Below are 22,764 nucleotides of genomic sequence, written 5' to 3'. Positions count from 1 at the left end.
ATCCCAGCAGCCTGCCGTTCAGCAGAAGAGATTGCCCTTTCTCTCTCTGCAGGAAGCTGCAGGTGTGAGAATCCTTTTCATGTCTCCTGACTGACAGAAATCAGGCGCTTTCACTTGCGGGGGAGGAATGTGGAGCGAATTCCTTTCTTCATAGCACTCTGCCCATTGTTTCAGTACAACGTTTAGAAAGCTAAGAGCCTTTGAAATACTTTCCAACCCCCTGAAAAACCTTTAGTTCCATTCAATTTCAGTCTTTTCAATTCTCATTTGATTGACAGCTTAATGGTTTTTACTCAGCATGCAGTCAGCTGTGTTTGTTTCCCTTCATGCTTGAATGCATCCCAATTCCTCCCCTCCCCCCCATCCCCATTGTACCAAACTGCAATGTTTACACAAAAGAGGAATTGAAAAGCACTTAGCTGCTTCAAAATTCCAGCAGCTGTGAACAAAAGCCAGTGGCCAAAGAGGCTGGAGAATTCCCTCCACCTCCCCCTGCCACAATGACACGCAGAGACAGACTGACACACAGACACAAGAGTAACAGAGAGATATACAGGCAGTAACACACATTCACACTGACACAATAACATACAGACACCACAGTAATGACTAGAGATACAGTAAGACACATAACGGTGGATACAGACAGTTGCACGCAGGCTCATAACACAGATGTAACACACAGATGGTCAGGGACATACCAGACACACTAGAGATACAGTCAGGCACATATTGTAGCATACAGACACACAGATACACAGTGGCTTGCAGGTACACATGCAGACACACAAGCACACACATTCATTCAAGTGCAAACACTAACACACATATACACAATCACAGACAAATATTATTAATATTTTTATGTGCAGTTTTATCCAAACACATATCTATAAATAAATTGTATTTGACTTGACGTTGGAGGCAGAGGTTTGGTCTGTATTGTCCAATAGAACACCAGGGACCAGGAGAAAATGGTGTGAAATATAAAACCTGTGTTTAATTGACTTTATTATATAACGGTGATTATCTCATTTTTATTGCACAAAACAATTGAAAGGTCTTTAGTGAAAAGTGCTTTGACAAGGACAATCACGTTCTTGTAGAAAAATGTTTTCCTTTGCGTGACAGGGTGCTGCTGATCTTTTGCGGACCAATGGCTAAAAGGTTACAGAAAACACCAGAAAATTCTCTTTTCTTGTTTAATATATAAAAACATCATGGAAGTTCAGTGAAGGAAAGAAAGTTCCATATATATATATATACATATATATTTATATGTCGACTTTTCCTACACAATGTAACAGAGTGACTTCCTCATCAGATACACCTGGGGATCACTTTTTGTTCTGTATTTCCCCCCCCTGAAAAAAATCACCTCCCACCCCATACCCCACCCCCAGCCCCACCACCCACCCCCCACAGAGTTTTGTGCACAGAATGTTCTGATACAAATGCTGCAATTAAATATTTACAGCTTGAGAGAAGTTAGTGAACACTTTCCTTCTGTCCTTTCCTTAGTCATCAGGAGATAGATGCACTGGCTGTTTGATCAGCGGGGCCGCTCTCTACAGGAGCGCCTGGGTGGTAGAATTTGGAGTGTTGTTAGTGCGAGGGGCAGGATGGATAATCAGGCAAATCTCAGGTCAGCACACATTCACTGCTTTGTCAAATCTAATTCAAGAAGTGTGAGAATTCCAACTGGCTCTGGTATTAAGCTGTGAGGTGTTGGATGAGCGACCTGAGAATTGTGTACAATTCTTCCCGATCTCTCACTGTGTGTCAGGGTGAATAGTCAGGATGTGAAGATGGATGAATATTCTGAATTTGAGCTCACTTATCTTTGGGAACATCAGGTACATAAACTAACTTTCAGGCTCCATGGTGGGGCTGTGTGTACAATAGATAGGGCAGTGAATGACCCGAGGATCCCTCCTGTTCCATCACTGACAGCCACTGACCCAGATAGTTTCTGTCCCATTTTCCCATCCTCAATGAAAACCATGTTAGTTTAATCATAGGGTTACCATTGAGAGTATACATGGGGGTGTGTGAGGGGGAATGGGGGCGAAGTGTCAGTGATGGGGGGAGAGTCAGTGATGGGGGGAGAGTCAGTGATGGGGGGGGAGAGTCAGTGATGGGGGAAGAGTCAGTGATGGGGGTGAGTCAGTGATGGGGGGAGAGTCAGTGATGGGGGGGAGAGTCAGTGATGGGGGGGAGAGTCAGTGATGGGGGGGAGAGTCAGTGATGTGGGGGAGAGTCAGTGATGGGGGGGAGAGTCAGTGATGGGGGGGAGAGTCAGTGATGGGGGGGAGAGTCAGTGATGGGGGGGAGAGTCAGTGATGGGGGGGAGAGTCAGTGATGGGGGGGAGAGTCAGTGATGGGGGGGGAGAGTCAGTGATGGGGGGGAGAGTCAGTGATGGGGGGGAGAGTCAGTGATGGGGGGAGAGTCAGTGATGGGGGGAGAGTCAGTGATGGGGGGGGAGAGTCAGTGATGGGGGTGAGTCAGTGATGGGGGTGAGACAGTGATGGGGGGGAGTGTCAGTGATGGGGGGAGAGTCAGTGATGTGGGGGAGAGTCAGTGATGGGGGGGAGAGTCAGTGATGGGGGGGAGAGTCAGTGATGGGGGGGAGAGTCAGTGATGGGGGGGAGAGTCAGTGATGGGGGGGAGAGTCAGTGATGGGGGGGAGAGTCAGTGATGGGGGGGAGAGTCAGTGATGGGGGGGAGAGTCAGTGATGGGGGGGAGAGTCAGTGATGGGGGGGAGAGTCAGTGATGGGGGGAGAGTCAGTGATGGGGGGAGAGTCAGTGATGGGGGGGGAGAGTCAGTGATGGGGGGGGAGAGTCAGTGATGGGGGTGAGTCAGTGATGGGGGTGAGACAGTGATGGGGGGGAGAGTCAGTGATGGGGGGAGAGTCAGTGATGGTGGGGAGAGAGTCAATGACGGGGGGGGGAGAGTCAGTGATGGGGGGGAGAGTCAGTGATGGTGGGGAGAGAGTCAATGACGGGGGGGGGAGAGTCAGTGATGGGGGGGGAGTCAGTGATGGGGGGAGAGTCAGTGATGGTGGGGGAGAGAGTCAATGACGGGGGGGGGAGAGTCAGTGATGGGGGGAGAGTCAGTGATGGTGGGGAGAGAGTCAATGACGGGGGGGGAGGGGAGAGTCAGTGATGGGGGGAGAGTCAGTGATGGTGGGAGAGAGTCAATGACGGGGGGGGGGGGGGAGAGTCAGTGATGGGGGGGGAGTCAGTGATGGGGGGAGAGTCAGTGATAGAACATAGAACATAGAACATTACAGCGCAGAACAGGCCCTTTGGCCCACGATGTTGCACCGACCAGTTAAAAAACAATGACCCACTAACCTAAACCAATCCCTTTTCGTCCATAAACCTATCCACGGATCTCTTAAACGCCCCCAAACTAGGCGCATTTACAACCGCAGCAGGCAGGGCATTCCAATCCCTCACCACCCTCTGGGTAAAGAACCTACCCCTGACATCCGTCCTATAACTACCCCCCTTAATTTAAAGCCATGCCCCCTCGTGCTAGCTTTCTCCATCCGAGGAAAAAGGCTATCACTGTCCACCCTATCTAAACCTCTAATCATCTTATATGTTTCAATAAGATCCCTCTTAGCCGCCTTCTTTCCAGCGAAAAACAACCCCAAATCCCTCAGTCTCTCCTGATGGGGGGGAGAGTTAGTGATGGGGGGAGAGTCAGTGATGGGGGGAGAGTCAGTGATGGGGGGGAGAGTCAGTAATGGGGGGGAGTCAGTGATGGGGTGAGAATCAGTGATGGGGGGAGAGTCAGTGATGGGGGGGAGAGTCAGTGATGGGGGGGGAGTCAGTGATGGGGGGAGAGTCAGTGATGGGGGGGCGAGTCAGTGATGGGGGGGAGAGTCAGTGATGGGGGGGAGAGTCAGTGATGGGGGGGAGAGTCAGTGATGGGGGGGGGAGAGTCAGTGATGGGGGGTGAGTCAGTGATGGGGGGGAGAGTCAGTGATGGGGGAGAGTCAGTGATGGGGGCGGAGTCAGTGATGGGGGGGGAGTCAGTGATGGGGGTGAGTCAGTGATGGGGGAGAGTCAGTGATGGGGGTGAGTCAGTGATGGGGGGAGAGTCAGTGATGGGGGGGAATCAGTGATGGGGGGGAATCAGTGATGGGGGTGAGTCAGTGATGGGGGTGAGTCAGTGATGGGGGGGAGTGTACACAGGGCTGTGGTAGGTTGAGAAGGGAGATTAAATATTTGGGATTGGGTTTGAGTGGGGTTTTTTGAGCAGGTAAGTACAGGATGAAGGATACTGTTGCTGCTGTTCTTTATGGTTGGTGTGTTCCTATTCTCTCTGAGATAATCATCGTTCTATTCTATTGAATAGATCTGAACATCTTCCAGTTTATTACTTGGCAAATGATCAACTTAACTGAAAAGTCAAAACATTTAGAAATCTAATTAATGATGCTTGTTATCTCAGTTAGTTTGTGCAGTGAATAGCTGTGTAACCTGGTAACTTGGTGGGTTATGAGAGCAGCTGACATGTAAACAGCGAACCTCAGTCAAGCTCCCAGCTTTGGACAATGAAACACCTTACACAAAATCCCAGTGAATTTCTGTGAATATTAGTGACTACTTTCGGAGAGGTACGACTCACACAGCCTGGCGACTGAGTCCCATGGGTGCTACCAAGAGATGGACAGTGCCTGGCACTCGTGCTAGTACCTTGGACCGATCTAATGTTGGGAGCGAGAGAGAGAGTTATAGTTGGAGTGTAACTAAGGAGATGATTATATTGTTGGTATAGGAGTGTCCAGCTCTCCCTGAGTGTGGAACTTGGCAGTTACTTTGGCTGCAGAAAGGACTGGCTGAAGTGTTCACTCACTGTCTCAATTTGGGACACTAGATATCACCTCCACATCGAAACAAAATGGCAGAAACGATGACTCATTCCAATCCTTTATGTTCATTCCAACTAACTAAATGAAGTTGTCTTCAAACAGGTTTTGGGGCGGGGGGGAGGGGGGAGGGGGGGTGCGCAGGGCGGTGGTGGGGTGGGGGGATGTGGGGGGAGTCTCAAAAAAAAATCAACGATCATCAAACCCATTACAGAGATTTTCTTTGAAAAGAGTACATCACTTTCAATAGTCTGTCAGATTGTTTTGTTTTTAAACTTGGCAGGAGGGTTTTCCCACTCAGCTCTCACCGTCAAGAGTCTCAGATCATTTTCATGTTGAACTTGCGGGGGGCGTCTGCAGTCCCTAAACCTGCATCTGATTTCCTAGGTACATACTCGATTTCGATGTTGTGTTTCGTGTTCCCCTTGCCTCTGCTCCAGAGAAACAGCAGTACCAGGCAAAAGAGCACTACCCCCAGAAAGGAAATAAATCCCATGGTGGTTGCTATGATAAGTGTTTTAATATCAAATGGAAAAGGCACAGAGGCACGTGTGCTGTTGGCATTGCTGTCATTGGGCTGATTGGTAATAAAAGCAAAGGTCTTGTTGGGCTGCTGCCCCCAGTCTGGGGAGTAACCTCTGACATGCAGGCTGGCAGTGGAGGTGTCATTGCCTCCAGCATTCATCGCAATGCACTGGTAGCTGCCATTATCCTGCAACTGAGCATAACGCACCTCCAGCGTGCCGTCTGGGAACACGGTCAGTCTTCCGTTCGTCTTGCTGGAGATCTGATGTTTCCTGGGGGACACCCACATGATGACAGGAGGTGGGTCACCGTCGGCTCTGCAGACAAAGTGGACGGTGTGGCCCTCGTCCACATGGATCCTCTGGGGTTTCTTGTCCCGGATCCTGGCCCTCCGGCAGGTGAAGTAGTTGGGTAGCAAAACGTCGGGGAAATCCTTGAACTCTTTGCCCTGGACGATCTCAGGGGTGGTGCAGACAGGCTGCTGTCTGTTAAAGTTCAGACGCCAGCGACGACGGAAGATCCAGAGCAGTCTGCAGTCACAGGCCAGGGGGTTGTTGTCCAGGATGAGCGTCTCCAGGTTGCCAACCGAATGGAAGACGGTCTCCTCCAGGGTGGTCAGGTAGTTGCTGGACACATTGAGGATCCGGAGGTGATTGAGGCCTCGGAAAGCGTACGGTTCAATAGTCACGAGCTGCCCCCCAGCCAGGTGGATCTCCTGCAACCGGAGCAGCTCCTGCATCATGTGCCCCTGTACGGTTGTAATGGGGTTAAAGGACAGGTTGAGAAATTTCAGGTAGACCAAATGACGGATTGCGACATAAGGGACAGATGTCAGGTTGCAGCTGGTAATGGTGAGGGAGGTGAGGTTCAAACCATAGAGACAGTTGGCAGCCATGGTGTCCAGGAATGGCCAGTGAGAGATCTCCAAGACTTTGAGACGATACAGCCTCTTGAAGGAGTAATTCTGAATCACATTAATGTTTAGGAAGCGGAGCCTCAGCACGATGAGACCATGCAAGTGGGACAGGGCTTCGGTGGGGACGGTGGTCAGGTTGCATTTCTCTAGGGTCAGCTGCTCCAGGCTGTGCAGTCCACTGAACGCTCGGTGCGAGATGTAGACAAGATCATTGTCCCCCACTTCCAGGGACCTGAGGTTGTACAAGTCCTGGAACATGTAGTCCAGCAGGATGACTATCTTGTTCTCGCTGATGTCCAGCTGGGTCAGGTTGTTGAGTCCAGTGAACACCCCAAGAGGGATGAGCTTCAGCCTGTTACTCCGCAAGCCCAGTGACCTCAGGTTAAAGAGGTTGCTGAAAGCTCCTGGCTCCACCGTGGAGATGATATTCTCGTTCAGCTCCAACTCCTCCAGCAGCGGATAAGCGACAAACTCATCCTGGTTGATAGTCTTTATCCGGTTCTTGCTGAGGTCCAGCAGCCTGGTTTCAGTGGGAATCCCCTCAGGGACTGTGATGAAACGTTTCCGATGACACACCACAGACCTCTCCTGTGCTGAGCAGTCACAGCGTGCTGGACAGCCCGTTGCGTGTCCTGATAAAACCGCCCCCAATATCAGGAGCAGGATGGGCTGCCAGCAGATCAGGCCAGAGCTTTGCATACTAGCCTCTCCAGGCAGCATCCTACTTCTCACCTGGAGGGAGCAGAGAGAGAGAGAGAGACAACCAGTTAGTGAAAGGTTAGGGATTTGTAAATGTATAACATTTACCCACATTCAGGCATGCTGATATAAAGAAAGCAGAAGATAACCAGAGAAAATAAAACCACAAATACACATTAATCTCCCCCAAAATACACACAGTAATCTCCCCGCCAAATACACACAGTTATCTCACCCCCAAATACACAGTAATCACCCCCCAAATACACACAGTAATCTCCCCCCCAAATCCACAAAGTAATCTCCCCCCAAATACACACAGTAATCTCCCCACTAAATACACACAGTAATCTCCCCCCAAATACACACAGTAATCTCCCCCCCAATACACACAGTAATCTCCCCCCCAAATACACACAGTAATCTCCCCCCCAAATACACACAGTAATCTTCCCCCCAATACACACAGTAATCTCTCACCCCAAATACACACAGTAATTTCCCTCAAATATACACAGTAATCTCCCCCAAATATACACAGTAATCACCCCCAAGTACACACAGTAATCTCCCCTCCAAATACACACAGTAATCTCCCCCTAAATACACACAGTAATCTCCCCCAAATATACACAGTAATCACCCCCAAGTACACACAGTAATCTCCCCCACAAATGCACACAGTAATCTCTCCCCAAGTACACACAGTAATTACCCCCCCAAATACACACAATCTCCCCCTAAATACACACAGCAATCGCCCCCAAATACACACAGTAATCTTTCACCCCTAATACACACAGTAATCTCCCCGTAAATACACACAGTAATCACCCCCCAAATACACACAGTAATCTCCCCCCCAAATACACACAGTAATCACCCCCCCCCAAATACACACAGTAATCTCCCACCCAAATACACACAGTAATCTCCCCCCAAATACAGTCACCACCCCCCAAATACACACAGTAATCTCCCCCCAAATACACATAGTAATCTCCCACCCGAATACACACAGTAATCACCCCCCCAAATACACACAGTAATCTCCCCCCCAAATACACAGTCACCACCCCCCAAATACACACAGTAATCTCCCCCCCAAATACACAGTCACCACCCCCCAAATACACACAGTAATCTACCCCCCAAATACACAGTCATCACCTGCCAAATACATACAGTAATCTCCCCCCCAAATACACACAGTAATCTCCCCCCCTTATACACACAGTAATCTCCCCCCAAATACACACAATCTCCCCCCCATAAACACACAGTAATCTCTCACCCCAAATACACACAGTAATCACCCCCCCAAATACACACAGTAATCTCCCCCCCAAATACAGTCATCACCCCCCAAATACACACAGTAATCTCTCCCCACAAATACACAGTTATCTCCCCCCAAATACGCACGGTAATCCCTCACCCCAAGTACACACAGTCATTTCCCCCCAAATACACACAGTCATCACCCCCCAAATACACACAGTCATCACCCCCCAAATACACACAGTAATCTCCCCCCCAAATACACAGTAATCTCCCCCAAATACACACAGGATTTCCCCCCAAATACACAGTTATCGCCCCCCAAATACACACAGTAATCCTCCCAAATACACAGTTATCTCCCCCAAATACACAGTTGTCTCCCCCACAAATACACACAGTATTCTCCCCCCAAATACACAGTTGTCTCCCCCACAAATATACACAGTAATCTCCTCCCCAAATATACACAGTAATCCCCCCCCAAATACACACAATAATCTCTCCCCCCAAATATACACCGTAATCTCTTCCCAAATACACAGTTATCTCCCCCCAAATACACACAGTAATCACCCCCCCAAATACACACGGTAATCCCTCACCCCAAATACACAGTCATCTCCCCCCAATACACAGTCATCACCCGCCAAATACACACAGTAATCTCCCCCCAAATAGACAGTCATCACCCCCCAAATACACACAGTAATCTCCCCCCCAAATACACAGTCATCATGCCCCAAATACACACAGTAATCTCCCCCCCAAATACACACGGTAAACCCTCGCCCCAAATACACACAGTCATCAGCCCCCAAATACACACAGTAATCTCACCCAAATTCACACAGTAATCTCCCCCCTAAATACACACAGTAATCTTCCCCAAATACACACAATCTCCCCCCCAAATACACACAGTAATCTCCCCCCCAAATACACACAGTAATCTGCCCCCTAAATACACAGTAATCCCCCCCCAAAATACACACAGTAATCTCCCCCCCAAATACACACAGTAATCTCCCCCCAAATACACACAGTAATTACCCCCCCCAAATACACAGTTGTCTTCCCCCCAAATGCACACAGTAATCTCCCCCCAAATACACACAGTAATCTCCCCCTAAATACACACAGTAATCAACTCCCAAAATACACACAGTAATCTCCCCCCAATTACTCACAGTAATCTCCCCCCAAATACACACAGTAGTCACCCCTCCAAATACACATTAATCTCCCCACAAATACACAGTAATCTCCCACCCAAATACACACAGTAGTGACCCCCCCAATACACAGTAATCTCCCCCCCAAATACACACAGTAATCTCCCCCCAAATACACACAGTAGTCACCCCCCCCAAATGCAGTTATCTCCCACCCAAATACACACAGTAGTCACCCCCCCCAAATACACACAGTAATCTCCCCCCCCAAATACACACAGTAATCTCCCCACAAATACACAGTAATCTCCCCCAAATACACACAGTAATCTCCCCCAAATACACAGTAATCTCCCCCAATACACACAGTAGTCCCCCCAAATACACACAGTAATCTCCCCCTCAAATACACAGTAATCTCCCCCCAAATACACACAGTAATCTCCCCCCAAATACACAGTAATCTCCCACCCAAATACACACAGTAATCTCCCACCCAAATACACACAGTAATCTCCCACCCAACTACACAGTAATCTCCCACCCAAATACACACAGTAATCACCCCCCAAATACACACAGTAATCTCCCACCCAAATACACAGTAATCTCCCCCCCAAATACAGTAATCTTTCCCCCAGATACACACAGTAATCTCCCCCCAAGAGTGAGAGGGCATAGGCTTAAAGTGATTTGCAAAAGGAGCAAATGCAATGTGGGAATAAATGTTCTGACACAGCGAGTGGTTTGGGTTTCGGAATGTGCTGCATGGAAGTGTGGTGGAGGCAGATTCAATCCAGGCATTCAAGAGGGCATTGGATAATTATTTGAATGGAATCGATGTGTAAGAGTGTGAGGAAAAGGCAGTGGAATGGCACTAAAAAAATTGACAAGTTGCAACAAAGAGTTTTGGATTGGGGGAGAGTGGATTTTAGTTAAATAAGGCAGGATCTGGCCATGCTGGACTGGGAACAACTACTAATGGGGAAATACGAACAAGAACAATGGACAAAAAGGAATTGGAGGGGATACGCGCCTAGCATGTTCCCCTCGTGTGAAAGAAAGGAGTAACAAACTCAGAGAAGCATGGATGACCAGAGATACTCAGGATACAATGAGAAGGTAAAGGCAGGTACTTGGGGAGGCATTAATGAAGTACAGAAAGTGCAGGATGGAGCTTTAGAAAGCAATTCAGAACAAAGTGGGGATATGAGTAAGCTCCAACTGGTATGAACAGAGAAAATCTCAGATATTCAATAAGTATATCAAAGAGAAGAGGATAACCAGGGAAAGATTAGGGACCAAGGGATGGCAGTCTGTGGGTGAAGCCAGAGGATATATTGGCAGAGTGTTGAATGAATACTTTACTTCTGACTTCACTCAACAGAATGAAGACGATGGTATGGAATACAGGGAAAGGGACTAGGAGGTTCTTGGGCAAATTGATGTAGGGAAGGACAAGGTTTTGGAAGTGTTAGCAGCTTTAAAAGTGGATAAGTCTCCAGGTCCAGATGAATTGTGCCCTACGCTGCTGTGGGAGGCAAGAGAGGAGATTGCAGGGGCTCTGACCCAAAATTTCAATGGTTCTTTGGCCATGGGGCCAGATGACTGGAAAATAGCTAATGTGGTTCTGCTATTTAAGTGTTGTACAGACTAGTGAGTTTCACATCAGTGGGAGGGAAACTATTAGAGAAAATCATGAAGGATAGAATGTGTCACCATTTGGAGAGGCAAGGTTTGATCAAGGATAGTCAGCATGGCTTTGGCAGAGAGAGATCATGCTCAATAAATCTGATTGAATATTTTGAGGGGGTGACCAGGTGTGTAGGTGAGGGTAGTGCAGTCGATGTAGTTTATATGGATTTCAGCAAAGCCTTTGACAAGGTCCCACATGGGAGACTTGTAAAGAAGGTAAATTCACATGGGATCCAGTGTAATTTGGTAAAATGAATTCAAAATTGGTTCAGTGAAGGCAGGAGGCTGCTTTAGTGACTGGAAGCCAGTGTCCAGTGGCTGTACATAGGGGTCTGTGCTAGGTCCCCTATTATTCATCAATTACATAAATGACATTGATGATTACATGGGCAGTAAGATTAGTAAGTTTGCTGATCACACAGAGGTGGAGGTGGAGTGTCTTGGGCTACAAGAAGGTATACACAGAATGGTCAGATAAGTGCAGATTGAATTTAACCCTGAGAAGTGAGAGGTGATATACTTTGCAAGGAGTAATTTGACAAGGAAGTATTCAATGATTGGTAGAACACCAGGAAGTTCTCAGGAAGAAAGGGACCTTGGTGTGTATGTCCACAGATTTCTGAAGGCAGAAGGACATATTAGTAGGGTGGTGAAAAGGGCATACGGGACACTTGCCTTTATCAATCGAGGCACAGATTACAAAGCAGGGGAGTCATGGAGTTGTATAGAACTTTGGTGAGGCCACAGCGAGAGGACTGTGTACAGGTCGCCACATTATAGGAAGGATGTGATTACACTGGAGGGGGTGCAGAAGACATTCACCAGGATGCTGCCTGGAATGGAACATTTAAATTATGAAGAGAGGTTCGATAGGCATGGGTTGTTTGGGTTGGAGCAGAGAAGACTGAGGGGCGACCTGATTGAGATGTGCAAGATTTTTGAGATCCATGGACAGAGTGGATAAGGAGCAGCTGCTCCCCTTAGTTGAAGGGTCAGTTACGAGGGGATAGAGGTTTAAGGTGAGGGACAGGAGGCTTGAGGGGATGTGAGGAAAAGCTTTGTTACGCAGAAGGTGGTGACGGTTTGGAATGTGCTGTCTGGGAGGGTGACGGAAACGGGATGCCTCACATCCTTTAAAAAGTACCTGGGTGAGCATTTGACACATCATAACATTCAGGGCTATGGCCAAGCACTGGTAAATGGGATTGGGTGGGAGGTCATGTGTTTCTAATGTGTCAGTGCAGACTCGATGGGCTGAAGGGCCTCTTCTGCTCTGTATAATTCTATGATGCTATGCACCGTGCCTGCAGCGCTCCCTCAGTGTGGCGGCATTTAAATGTTATCCTAGGTTTTGTTTTTGAGTGGGATTTGAACTCACAACGTTCTGACTCTGAGCGAGTCAGTTCTCAGCTCTCCTGAGCGTAGGCTGATATTAAATTGACAAGGGGCAGTTAATCCCAGTTTATTGTTCCTGGGCCATATTCTGGAAAAAATATGACTGAAAATCTTACATCTTTGATTTGTCACGGAGAGGAAACAAGGACACGGCAGCTAGTGGAGAATGTGAGAGTCTGTATCAGTGTCCCCTGTGGTTTGTACAACTGGCCATGTTTTAACTGTGCTCATGTTCGAGCTGTGAGGTGAAGAGCTCATAACTCACCCAAAGTGACAGTTCAGCTGTACATCCAGAGCATGTGGTCCTAATGTGTACTGATCCACATACACAGCGCAGCCTTCCTTACACACTACACACACACATGCCACACAGGCACAGACACAATCAGACAAACACACACAGATATACACACACACACACACACACACTCAGGCATGCACGCACACACACACACACACACACACACGTATATATCCTCACATGTACACACTGACTTGCGATCAGTTTATTTGATGGGTTGAGGAGGATGTTGTTTTAAGATCTACGCTCACAATTTGAGCTAATGCTTGCACAGTACAGGCTGGCTCAATGCCACACGGTGTTTCTTGCATTGCTAAGATTTCTCAGAGAAAAGCCATTTCACTGTGACAGGGTGACTCTGTTAAATCTGCAAGTCTTTTGTGTCTAGGATTGCACCAGCCCTGCATTCATATTCAGTGACGCTGCAGAATCTGGGCTGATTTAGGAAATGACACAAGCCTCTCTGTGCTTACGTTCATTGAGAAACAGCAGAGTGGCAGCAAGCGACTGCCCCCAACCCCCTTAATTGACACAGATTTACAGAACCCAGCAGCCACCTCATCTTTCTGGGGTTTTATAAGCTCAGAGTATTTTGTTGCATTGCAGTAGGTGTTTACACTGCAATTCCTGCTCTCATTCAATCTGCCCACTCCACCTGAGTTAATATACAGCTGGATAAAATATTACAGGAGTCACAAAGCAGACTAGGACAGAGACTGAGAGACATGAAATGAGAGCAAGTGATTCGCCATTAAGCTGCACTCCCATAGATTCTATGGGGTTTCTCAGTGTTTCATTAGCATGAAACACAAACTCACAGGAATTCCCAATCCACAACCTATTAACCTCACCCCCTATTTACCTCCCACTCTCAGAGCTCATTGGATGATCAAATACTCTCTCCAGAGCTGCAGTGAACACAGTGTGTTGATGTTGGTGAACAAGTTCCCTGGGAAGACAGTCTGAGAATCACACTGAGAGGCCAGACACACAAGAGATAGCCAAATGGCAGAGAAAGCCCAGGGCAGACCTTCCCCTCCCACACCCCCATATACACTCTCCATCATCACTGACTTTACCCACCCATTCCCCCTCCCACATCACCATGTGCACTGTCCCCTATCACAGACTCTATCCGCCCATTCCCCTTCCCACACCCCATGTACACTCTCCCCTTTGACTGACTCTATCCACCCATTCCCCCTCCCACACCCCATGTACACTCTCCCCTATGACTGACTCTATCCACCCATTCCCCTTCCCACACCCCCATGTACACTCTCCCCTTTGACTGACTCTATCCGCCCATTCCCCCTCCCACATCACCATGTACACTCTCCCCTATGACTGACTCTATCCACCCATTCTCCTTCCCACACCCCCATGTACACTCTCCCCTTTGACTGACTCTATCCACCCATTCCCCCTCCCACACCCCCATGTACACTCTCCCCTTTGACTGACTCTATCCACCCATTCCCCCTCCCACACCCCCATGTATCCTATCAGGGGAAATTCAATACTGAAGAATGTGACAAGGAAGAACAATCCATTCAGCCACACCCCTAAGAATTGGAAGGCGGCTGTGTTTTTTACTGTTAAATTTTTCCACTGAAGCAGTGAGTTCCATTTCATGCCAAAATCACTGTGTAATAGACAGAATTTAACCCAAGCCTGAGAAACAGCTCAACATCACCACTACTGCAGTCAAGCAGCATCCTATGATAAGCTAAGGCAGTGGCCACTTAAGATACTGCAACTCAGAGTAAAACCAGGTTCTGTCTAGTTGTAAGGATGCCTGAATAGCTATCTTAAACCAGAAGGTTCTCGTAATCCCACAAAGAGGCATGGGATTTCCACAGAATTTCCACAATTCAATCAGAAAGCAGTGGACTTCCTATCTGAGTTTATTTTGTATCCACAGTGTGTAGAGTTTTGCCTTCTTGAGCTCAATAATTCAAACCAGATAATAAAATTGTTACAGGCAATGAAAACTTTCACATAAACACTTCAGGACTGACTGTAAAAATACAGATAAAAAATAGGGTGGGATTTTCTGGCTGATTATTCGGTGGTGGAGACAGCCTGCTATTGGCCAGCAGTATGATTCATTGGTCTAGTCAAATGTCTGCGGGGTTTTGCACGCCCTGTACTCTGCTCCGCTTGTTGTGGGGGGGGTCACCAGAGATGGGAGTGGAAGATCCCACCATGGGGAAGAAAATTTCAGCAATGGTCATCGCTCAAACATCAATCATGCGTGAAGCTCAACTCACAAATGTAATGGTGGCAATTCTCCAGATCTGTGCGTTCATGCACAGACCGCACTGGGGCAGCGCGAGGTTGGAGATCCACGGGGGGTGGGCCTCAGCGCTGGCAAGAACCTCCTTTGGGATTTTCCCCGATGTAAACACCCAGCAAGGGACAGTTTGGAGCCAGATTCTCCCGACTCCTGCAATTCTCCAAACCTCTGGCACAGCAGGAGCCTGGCGCCAATCAATACTGGTCTCCACAAACAGAGATCAGTTACTGGCCATGCCAGGGGCTCAGAGACCACTGAAACCTCCGCTGGCTGGGGAACATGGTTGTGCCTGACAATGCCCGGGTACGAGGGTGGCATTGGCAAGTGTCAGGGCCTGGGGGGGTGGTGAGGGGAGGGTTCCTGAAGGGGGTGAGGCCTCAGGCAACCCCCTGGTGGAATATCGTTCACCTGGGAAGGGTGGGCCTGGCCAGAAAGAATGGATGGATGGGAGGGGGAGGGGTTATCCTTATGCCAGTGGAGGGTGTGTTGGGGCAGTGGTGGTGAGACCTGGCCATTTAGTGATTGGGGGTAGGTTGCCCCTCTAGGGTCACAGGTTGGGTGTGTTTGCCATGTCTGTGAAGGGGTTGCAATGTCTGTGGTGGGGAGGAGGGGGAGGGGAACCTTCATCTTAACTTTGAGATTGGGAACCCAATCTCCGAGGCTTTATGTCCCCATTCCAAAAGAAATTCTGAGCGTAGGAGAATTCAGTTTGAATCTCCTCAGGCTTCAAAAACATTTCTAAGTGAGAGTGAATTGTGAATGGAATTGCACTGAATGCTCCCAGCGGGAATCTCACTGGGTTTCACACTAGGAAATTCAAGTCCCCGAGACAGCAGTTGACGGACACCATTAATCAATTGATAAGTAAATACATTAACACGAGGCTTCATTGTAACTTTTCAGCATCAGATTGAGCTGGAATAATCGAGCTCGTGGGAACATCAAGCCCAGTTGAAGAGTTCCAAAGAAACTTCTTGGACCCACCAAAAGTTACACTGTGGACACAAGTACAAAGCAAAACACAGGCTAGACTGAGTCTACAAGCAATGAGTCATTCATTTGCCACAGACCCAATAGCCAGTGCAACAAACCCAGTATGCAATGTGGTCCTGGCCTCATTAATGCTGCCAGAAATTACCCAGTTTATAAAGCTGCAAAGCACAAAGCATCACAGGATATTGGGAGGGTCTGTTCAGAAAGCAGGGACTGGGCTAAGTGCTCTGACATCATGAGAAGCCAGAACCAAAGGCCAGACAGGTTCAGCATTCCAACCGAGTCAGACCAAATCTACCAAACAGCATCAAGAAAAGATCCATGAAATGTCTAGCCAAGCGGTATGCTGAGGCTGACAGGACATCGATGTTCACTGTGATGAATGTCTGCTCACTCTGTACATCAAACAATGTATTGGGACAGTGCTGCCAACAGGAGCTTTTGACACCATTCAGGTTGTGTGCCTGTAGAGGCAGCATGGCTGTTATAAAACTGGATACTGGTGAAGGTGTGTCCATCAGTCCACTCTGCATACTGAAATGTACGTACCCACATGAACCAATGTTTCACCAATCACTGCCAAATCATGGCTTGGAGATTCCATTGCCTGGACCCTGTCACTAAAATTCACCCAGGTTACCTCAGATACTTTACATTGCAAACACCCCGCTGGAAATCCCGTACTCACACCCCGGAGATCACCCAATTCTGTAATGCAAATCATCAGCCGACAGGCTAGGTAACTCAGCCAGAACTGAATATGTATATTCATAAGTTTATAAGGCACAGGAGCAGAATTAGGCCATTTGGCCTATCGAGTTCGCTCTGCCATTCGATCATGGCTGACAGGCTCCTCATCCCCATTTTCCTGCCTTCCCCCCATAACCCTTCAACCCATTACCAATTAAAAACCTGTCTAACTCCTCCTTAAATTTAGCACCCACCGCACTTTGAGCCAGCGAATTCCACAGGTTCACAACCCTTTGGGAGAAGCAGTTTCTCCTCAAATCTGTTTTAAATTTGCTGCCCCTTATCCTAAGACTATGGGCCAAATTTTGCCAAAAACTTTGCACCCGTTTGCAGGCGCGAAATTGCAGTAAATTCGGGCACCGGGCCTTTAACGCGATCTGCACCCGATCATGGCTTTCCCGACACTCGATTGGGGCAGGGATCCAGTCCACACCCGAATCGGGCAGCCTGATGATTTAAATGTATTAGCATAAACCGCGCGTCCAACTCTCTCACCAAATCCCACTTTACCTTCTTCTGGTCCGTTCCAGATCCGCGGTGTAAACGACCTGCAAAATAAAAATCTGAAGCTGATTTTTATTTTGCCGGGGAATCTCCAAATCGGCTTCAGAGTCTGCAATGGCTCTCTGACACAGATCATCCTTTGGGAGGGGGAGGGGGTCAGCACATCCTCGGGAGGGCGGGTGGGGGGGCTGGAAACGTGCAAGAGGTCTGATCATTGTCTGGTGGTGGGAGGGAGGCCCAATCGCTCACTGATGGGGTAGGGGTGGGGGGGTGGGTCGGATGGATCTCTGGTGGGGTGGCGGGAGGGGGTCCGCTGCCACTCTGTGGGTGATCGGGGGTGGGGGGGGAGGTGGGCAGGAGTGTCTGCTGCCACTCTGTGGGTGACCCCTCCTCCCCATCGGAGGAACGAATCCCTCCTCCTGGTTTCCAATTGCTTTAATATATATAAGACATGAGAAATATACACTAGATGTCATTTAAAAATTGAATTGCTGAATTTATTCATAAGTGTCAGAGCCTAGGCTCATTGAAGCATGCATTCATTTAGTTGGTGAGAACTGACACACTGTCACAACAGGGAGGAGGGATTCGTTCCTCTGGTGGAGAGAAGAGGTCGCCCGCAGAGTAGCAGCGAACACCCCTGCCCCCTTCTCCCCCCCCTTCCCCTTCCCCCCCCACCAGAGATCCATCCGCCACCCCCCCATCAGTGAGTGATCAGGCCTCCCCCCGACCACCAGACAACAATCAGCCCTCTCGCACCCCCCCCGCCCTCCCCAATAGATACATCTGACCCACCCCCCCCCAGAGGATGCTCTGATTCCTCCCCCCTCACCCCAGAGGATGACTTGTGTCAGAGAGCTGCTCTCTCTGCTTTCTTTTCTTTCCTGCCTGAGCGTGCTTTTTCAAATTTTTTTCGAACTGCGCATGCGCAGTCCAGAGCTTCAATCATTCTGGCAGTGCTAAACTCCACCCATAGCACACATCGGACTGGAGCCAGCAAAGAGCATATGGGCACACTGCAAAGAGGATTCCAGGCTCAGATCTGTATTACGCCCGGATCCGGCCCTTAGACTCCGAATGGTAAAATTGGGCCCTATGACTTCTTGTCTTAGAATGCCCGACCATTCTGAACTTGCAAATATCGCACTGTGGAATCAACGTGGGTTTACTGTTCAGCAGACAGGCACGGACAAACCACCCCAAATCATCATTCACCTATACCCCTTGGTACACAATGCATCCATTGAGAATCAGGAGACGATGAAAGATATCCACGGCAGGCATTCGAATTACCCAAACTGAACAGATGACAGAAGGTTTGAGAACCGCACGAAGGCGATTGCACGGAGAACCCAGCACAAATCACCAGCAAATGTCCAGCACTGAGAACACATGGCAGATAGCACGATAGGGCAACAAAACAGAATAATAAATACCATGGCAGGAACACTGAACTATCCAACTGCAAACAGAACACAGTTAAACTGAGACCCAGCCAGCATTCCGAAGAGTGGCAGCAGTGTCCAGCCAAGATCATGGTAAATAACTCTGCATGGATAAGCAAACCACTGATATTGTATATGATTACATTCAGACACAGGTTCCTTTTCACTTGCTGTTTTGTATACACTTTGATTCTTCCAGAGTAAGTCTCTAGTTTAAAATAAAGGGCAATGTTGTGAGATGATGGACATGTACATTTAAAAGAGTTTATCTCCCACTGCTGTCAGTCAGTGTCATTGGGACAGGGTAAGTTGTGTAACTCTATGACTCAGTTTACAAGTAGCAGTTGAGATCAAATGGTTGATTAGGCTCAAAGGGCTGAATGGCCTATTTTCCATGTTTCTTTAAATAAAGATCCCACATTATCGTTTTCCCAGTCAATGTTGTTTAGCCCATTTACATCCACATTCCCAATCCAATATATCCTCTGGTTTTTCCTAGATGATATCAGTGCTCTCTCCGTGGGAAAGGAGTTCCATGTGACAAGTTTGTGACAGTGGTATCCCGACAACCTCCAATCCCATTTCCACCTACTTTTATTCATGTTTATTTTTAGAGTCATTCTCAATGACAAGGAGTTATGATTACTACATAAGCAACAGCAGTGAAGGAGTGGTCACATATTACAATAACTCTCAGTAATTCTTGCACTGTTTCTCATTAATTTCCCCCGTGAAACTGTCTGAATGAGTGATCCAAATACTGAAAGTTGTAAAATTACTAAAAGCTTCTCACTCAATATAACTTTTGAATTTTCCAACCAGCATTACAGCTGCAGGAAGACTGATCAATAGTTGACTCCCATACCTTCCCATGAATCAATAAACTATCTGAATTCTCTGTCTTTGCTACACAACGAAGGCTGGTTTGGAAAGATCGTTGACATCTGTACTGCTGAGTTGAGAGTTTCGTTTTTTTATTCATTAACTTCCTGGCCTCATACTCTATTGTTCTGGCTCAGAAAGGTCGGCTCAACTCTTCCTTCCAGTGCCAGATATTTCCCAGGGGACCCGAGGTGAAGAGGCTGCTGCGTAACTCGGGGCGAGTGACCTCTCTCCATATCCTCTGATCGGAATATCCTGTCACTGAAGTTTGTGGAGGACACTATTACAAACAGACCCCTGTGACTCTCATTCAGCTAACAGGAGGGCTCAGAGGCAAATCATCTCATGCTTTAAGGTGTTATCCTCCAAGGCAAAGTGCTCATGGAAGCGGCTCTTGATTATGGCAAGTCAGCTATCCAGAAGGGGAAGGAAACAATACAGCAGGGAAATAAGAATACTGGTCCAAACCGATTTTCATTCTGGGTAATCATTTAGTACAGGATTGCATTTGTAAAACCCAAACATCCCCTTTATTTCCAAAAGAAAGTACAAACCTCATTTAAAAAAGATACAAACTTCCCCCTTTCTCTCTGAACAAAATACACTATTGCATGCATAATCCTGTGTGGCTTGGAGTTGCCTAAGTTACCCACTGTGAACCCAGTGTTCTCACGCATTGACAACTGTTTGGTGTTTTAGTCAGTCTCTGCATCTGTACGGCGCACATTAGGGATGATTCTCCCATCCCTCTGCACTGCTCGAGTCACGATGTGCAAATGCTGGTGTTGGACTGGGGTAAACACAGTAAGAAGTCTCACAATACCAGGTGTTGTGAGACTTCTTACTCTGCTCGAGTAGCACAGCGAGCCAGGAAACATCAGCGGGGCACTGTAGCGAGAATCGCAGCTGGTGTCTGGCCGATCCAGGCTGGCGGGGGGGGGGGGGGGGGGGGGGTGTGGTGGGAACGGGGTAGTGGGGGGAGGTGGTGGGGGTGCAGGGCCTATTGCGCACTCAGCAGTGGGATTGGTGGCTGCACACTGTGTGGGGGAGGGGTGGGGGGGAGAAGATCAGGGTCAGTAGGACAGCAATCAGGGTGAGGTGCAATGTGGTTTGGGAAGCTGGCGTTTGAGAGACTGGTGATTGGGAGGGGTGCCAGTGTGTGTGCGTGCCAATCTCACAGTGAGCTGATTCTGGCCTCCTGGGACAGAGGGGGCTCTGTTCTCCCCCCAGCCCACTTTTCAGCATGAACCCCCTCTGAGGCACACTGTGGAGCACAGAATGTCAGAGATTCGTAAAACTAAATACACCCAAAATACAGGTAGGAAATTCTCCCACTTTCCTGCTCATTCTCAGAGAATCCCAGCCAGCTGTGCAGACCTCTTGATGGAGTATCGACATTGGCTGTTCCTCCAAGCGATGTTTCTTGTTTGGAGAATCCTAACGTGGAGATTGTCACTCTTATGATCCTTGTTGTCTTGGTGATTGAAGTTCCATTGCGGTTATGGGGGCCCTTGGACCTCTGGAAATGATGTACAGGTGTGAGACCCCTTTTCCCTGTGGGCTCAGTTGCAGTGAAGAAGCAGCTTCCCTAGCAGAGGTGTATCTGCCTCTGCTTGCACCTGTATATCTGGTTGAGGTTTTTGAGTTGGCAGCTGTGGAATTGTGGGTTATTCTTTCCTCCTGGTACCTTGTATCATCTCTGAATTTCAGAACAGAATTGAATCCCTACACTGCACCCTACAGACCATCAAGCCTGTAGCGACAACAATCCCACCCAGACTCTATCCCCACAACCCCATGTATTTAACCTGCTAATCCTCCTGACACTAAGGGCAGGTTAGCATGGTGCATCATAACCTGCACATCTTTGGACTGTGGGAGGAAACCGGTGCACCTGGAGGAAACCCACGCAGACACAGGGAGAACATGCAGGCTCCACACAGACAGTGACCTGAGGCTGGAATCGAACCTGGGTCCTTGGTACTGTGAGGCAGCAGCATTAGCTGCTGTGCCGCTTGTGTTTGTTCTGATCTCACAGTTTGGTTCATTGAAGATTTAAGTTTATCGTGCATTTTCACTGGTATACACAGAGCTGGAATCTTGCCTTCAACTCTTCCAGTTTAGCTCTGATGAGAACATTTACACTCAGATTGTGCATTTCATTACACTGACATGGCCAGCAACCATCTTGTGGTTTATTTGAGCATTGTCACCCTCTCTCTGGGGTCTCCCTTCCTCTCTTTGGGGTCTTGTCTGACTGTCTGCCTTCCCTCTCTCTCTCTGGGGTCATGTCTGTCTGTCTGTCTCCCTGTCTCTGTTGGCATATTCAGGATTACCAGCTTTTGACTTGCTCTGACTGAGATGAGTTGCTGTTGCATCCCATCTATGATCTAGAACTCTGTGTTCAGACTAATGTGTCCCCTTGGTATGAGTATCATGCCAGCAGATAGCCTCAATTCACTTTCGAGGGCTGCATTTTTGGATCACTGTGTTGAGCCACTTTGCACAGGTCAGTGAAGACCATGAAGTTCCACGACGCATCAGTGTCTCTCTGACATTTCTTGTTCACTTGATACGATGATGATCACAGAAACCTCTCGGATCCTATAGACTAGGCTGAACCATCCTGTTACATGGTGTGTAGTTCCTCATCAGAATCCTTTGCTGATCTCTGTCCAGCAGCTTTCTGAATAGGTTTGTTTTGCTTCTTTCTAGCCAAACACTTGTTTGCAAAATGATTCTCTTTCATGTGGTTAAAACACTGCTTTCCCTTTGTTGGACAATCCATCTTGTCCCATGAATGTTGTCCTCCACAGTATTTGCATCCTGCCCTTTATCCGTGATTGCCCTGCCCTTTAGGCTTGAACTGTCTCTCAGCGTAATGTATCTCCTGGTCTGCTCTGCCATACAAGTTCTCTAGCTGACGTTTTACAACTTCTGCATTTCAGCACACATCAATCACTTTCTATTGTGTCAGTTTCTCACCTTTTAGCAGACTTGTTCCCACCAAGGGATTCCT

At 48.2% G+C, this 22,764-nt stretch overlaps 1 protein-coding gene across 1 annotated transcript in view; it reads right to left on the bottom strand.

Moving 5' to 3' along the window:
* Positions 1 to 5,071: 5,071 nt before the first annotated feature.
* The window catches only part of lingo1a (leucine rich repeat and Ig domain containing 1a), a 407,454-nt gene continuing 389,761 nt past the window's right edge, over positions 5,072 to 22,764 (bottom strand). Inside the window, exon 5 of the mRNA XM_080215987.1 lies at positions 5,072 to 7,058. Within this exon, the coding sequence (XP_080072113.1) occupies positions 5,205 to 7,046 (1,842 nt within the window). The 5' untranslated portion in view covers positions 7,047 to 7,058 and the 3' untranslated portion in view covers positions 5,072 to 5,204. The remainder of the gene's footprint in view (positions 7,059 to 22,764) is intronic.

Source organism: Carcharhinus amblyrhynchos, chromosome 32, assembly GCF_965287045.1.
Source record: "Carcharhinus amblyrhynchos chromosome 32, sCarAmb.v2.hapA, whole genome shotgun sequence".
In the NCBI taxonomy this organism is placed as follows: Eukaryota; Metazoa; Chordata; class Chondrichthyes; order Carcharhiniformes; family Carcharhinidae; genus Carcharhinus; species Carcharhinus amblyrhynchos.
Note: the sequence above shows the minus strand (reverse complement) of the source record. Positions and strands in the feature narration are given on the sequence as shown.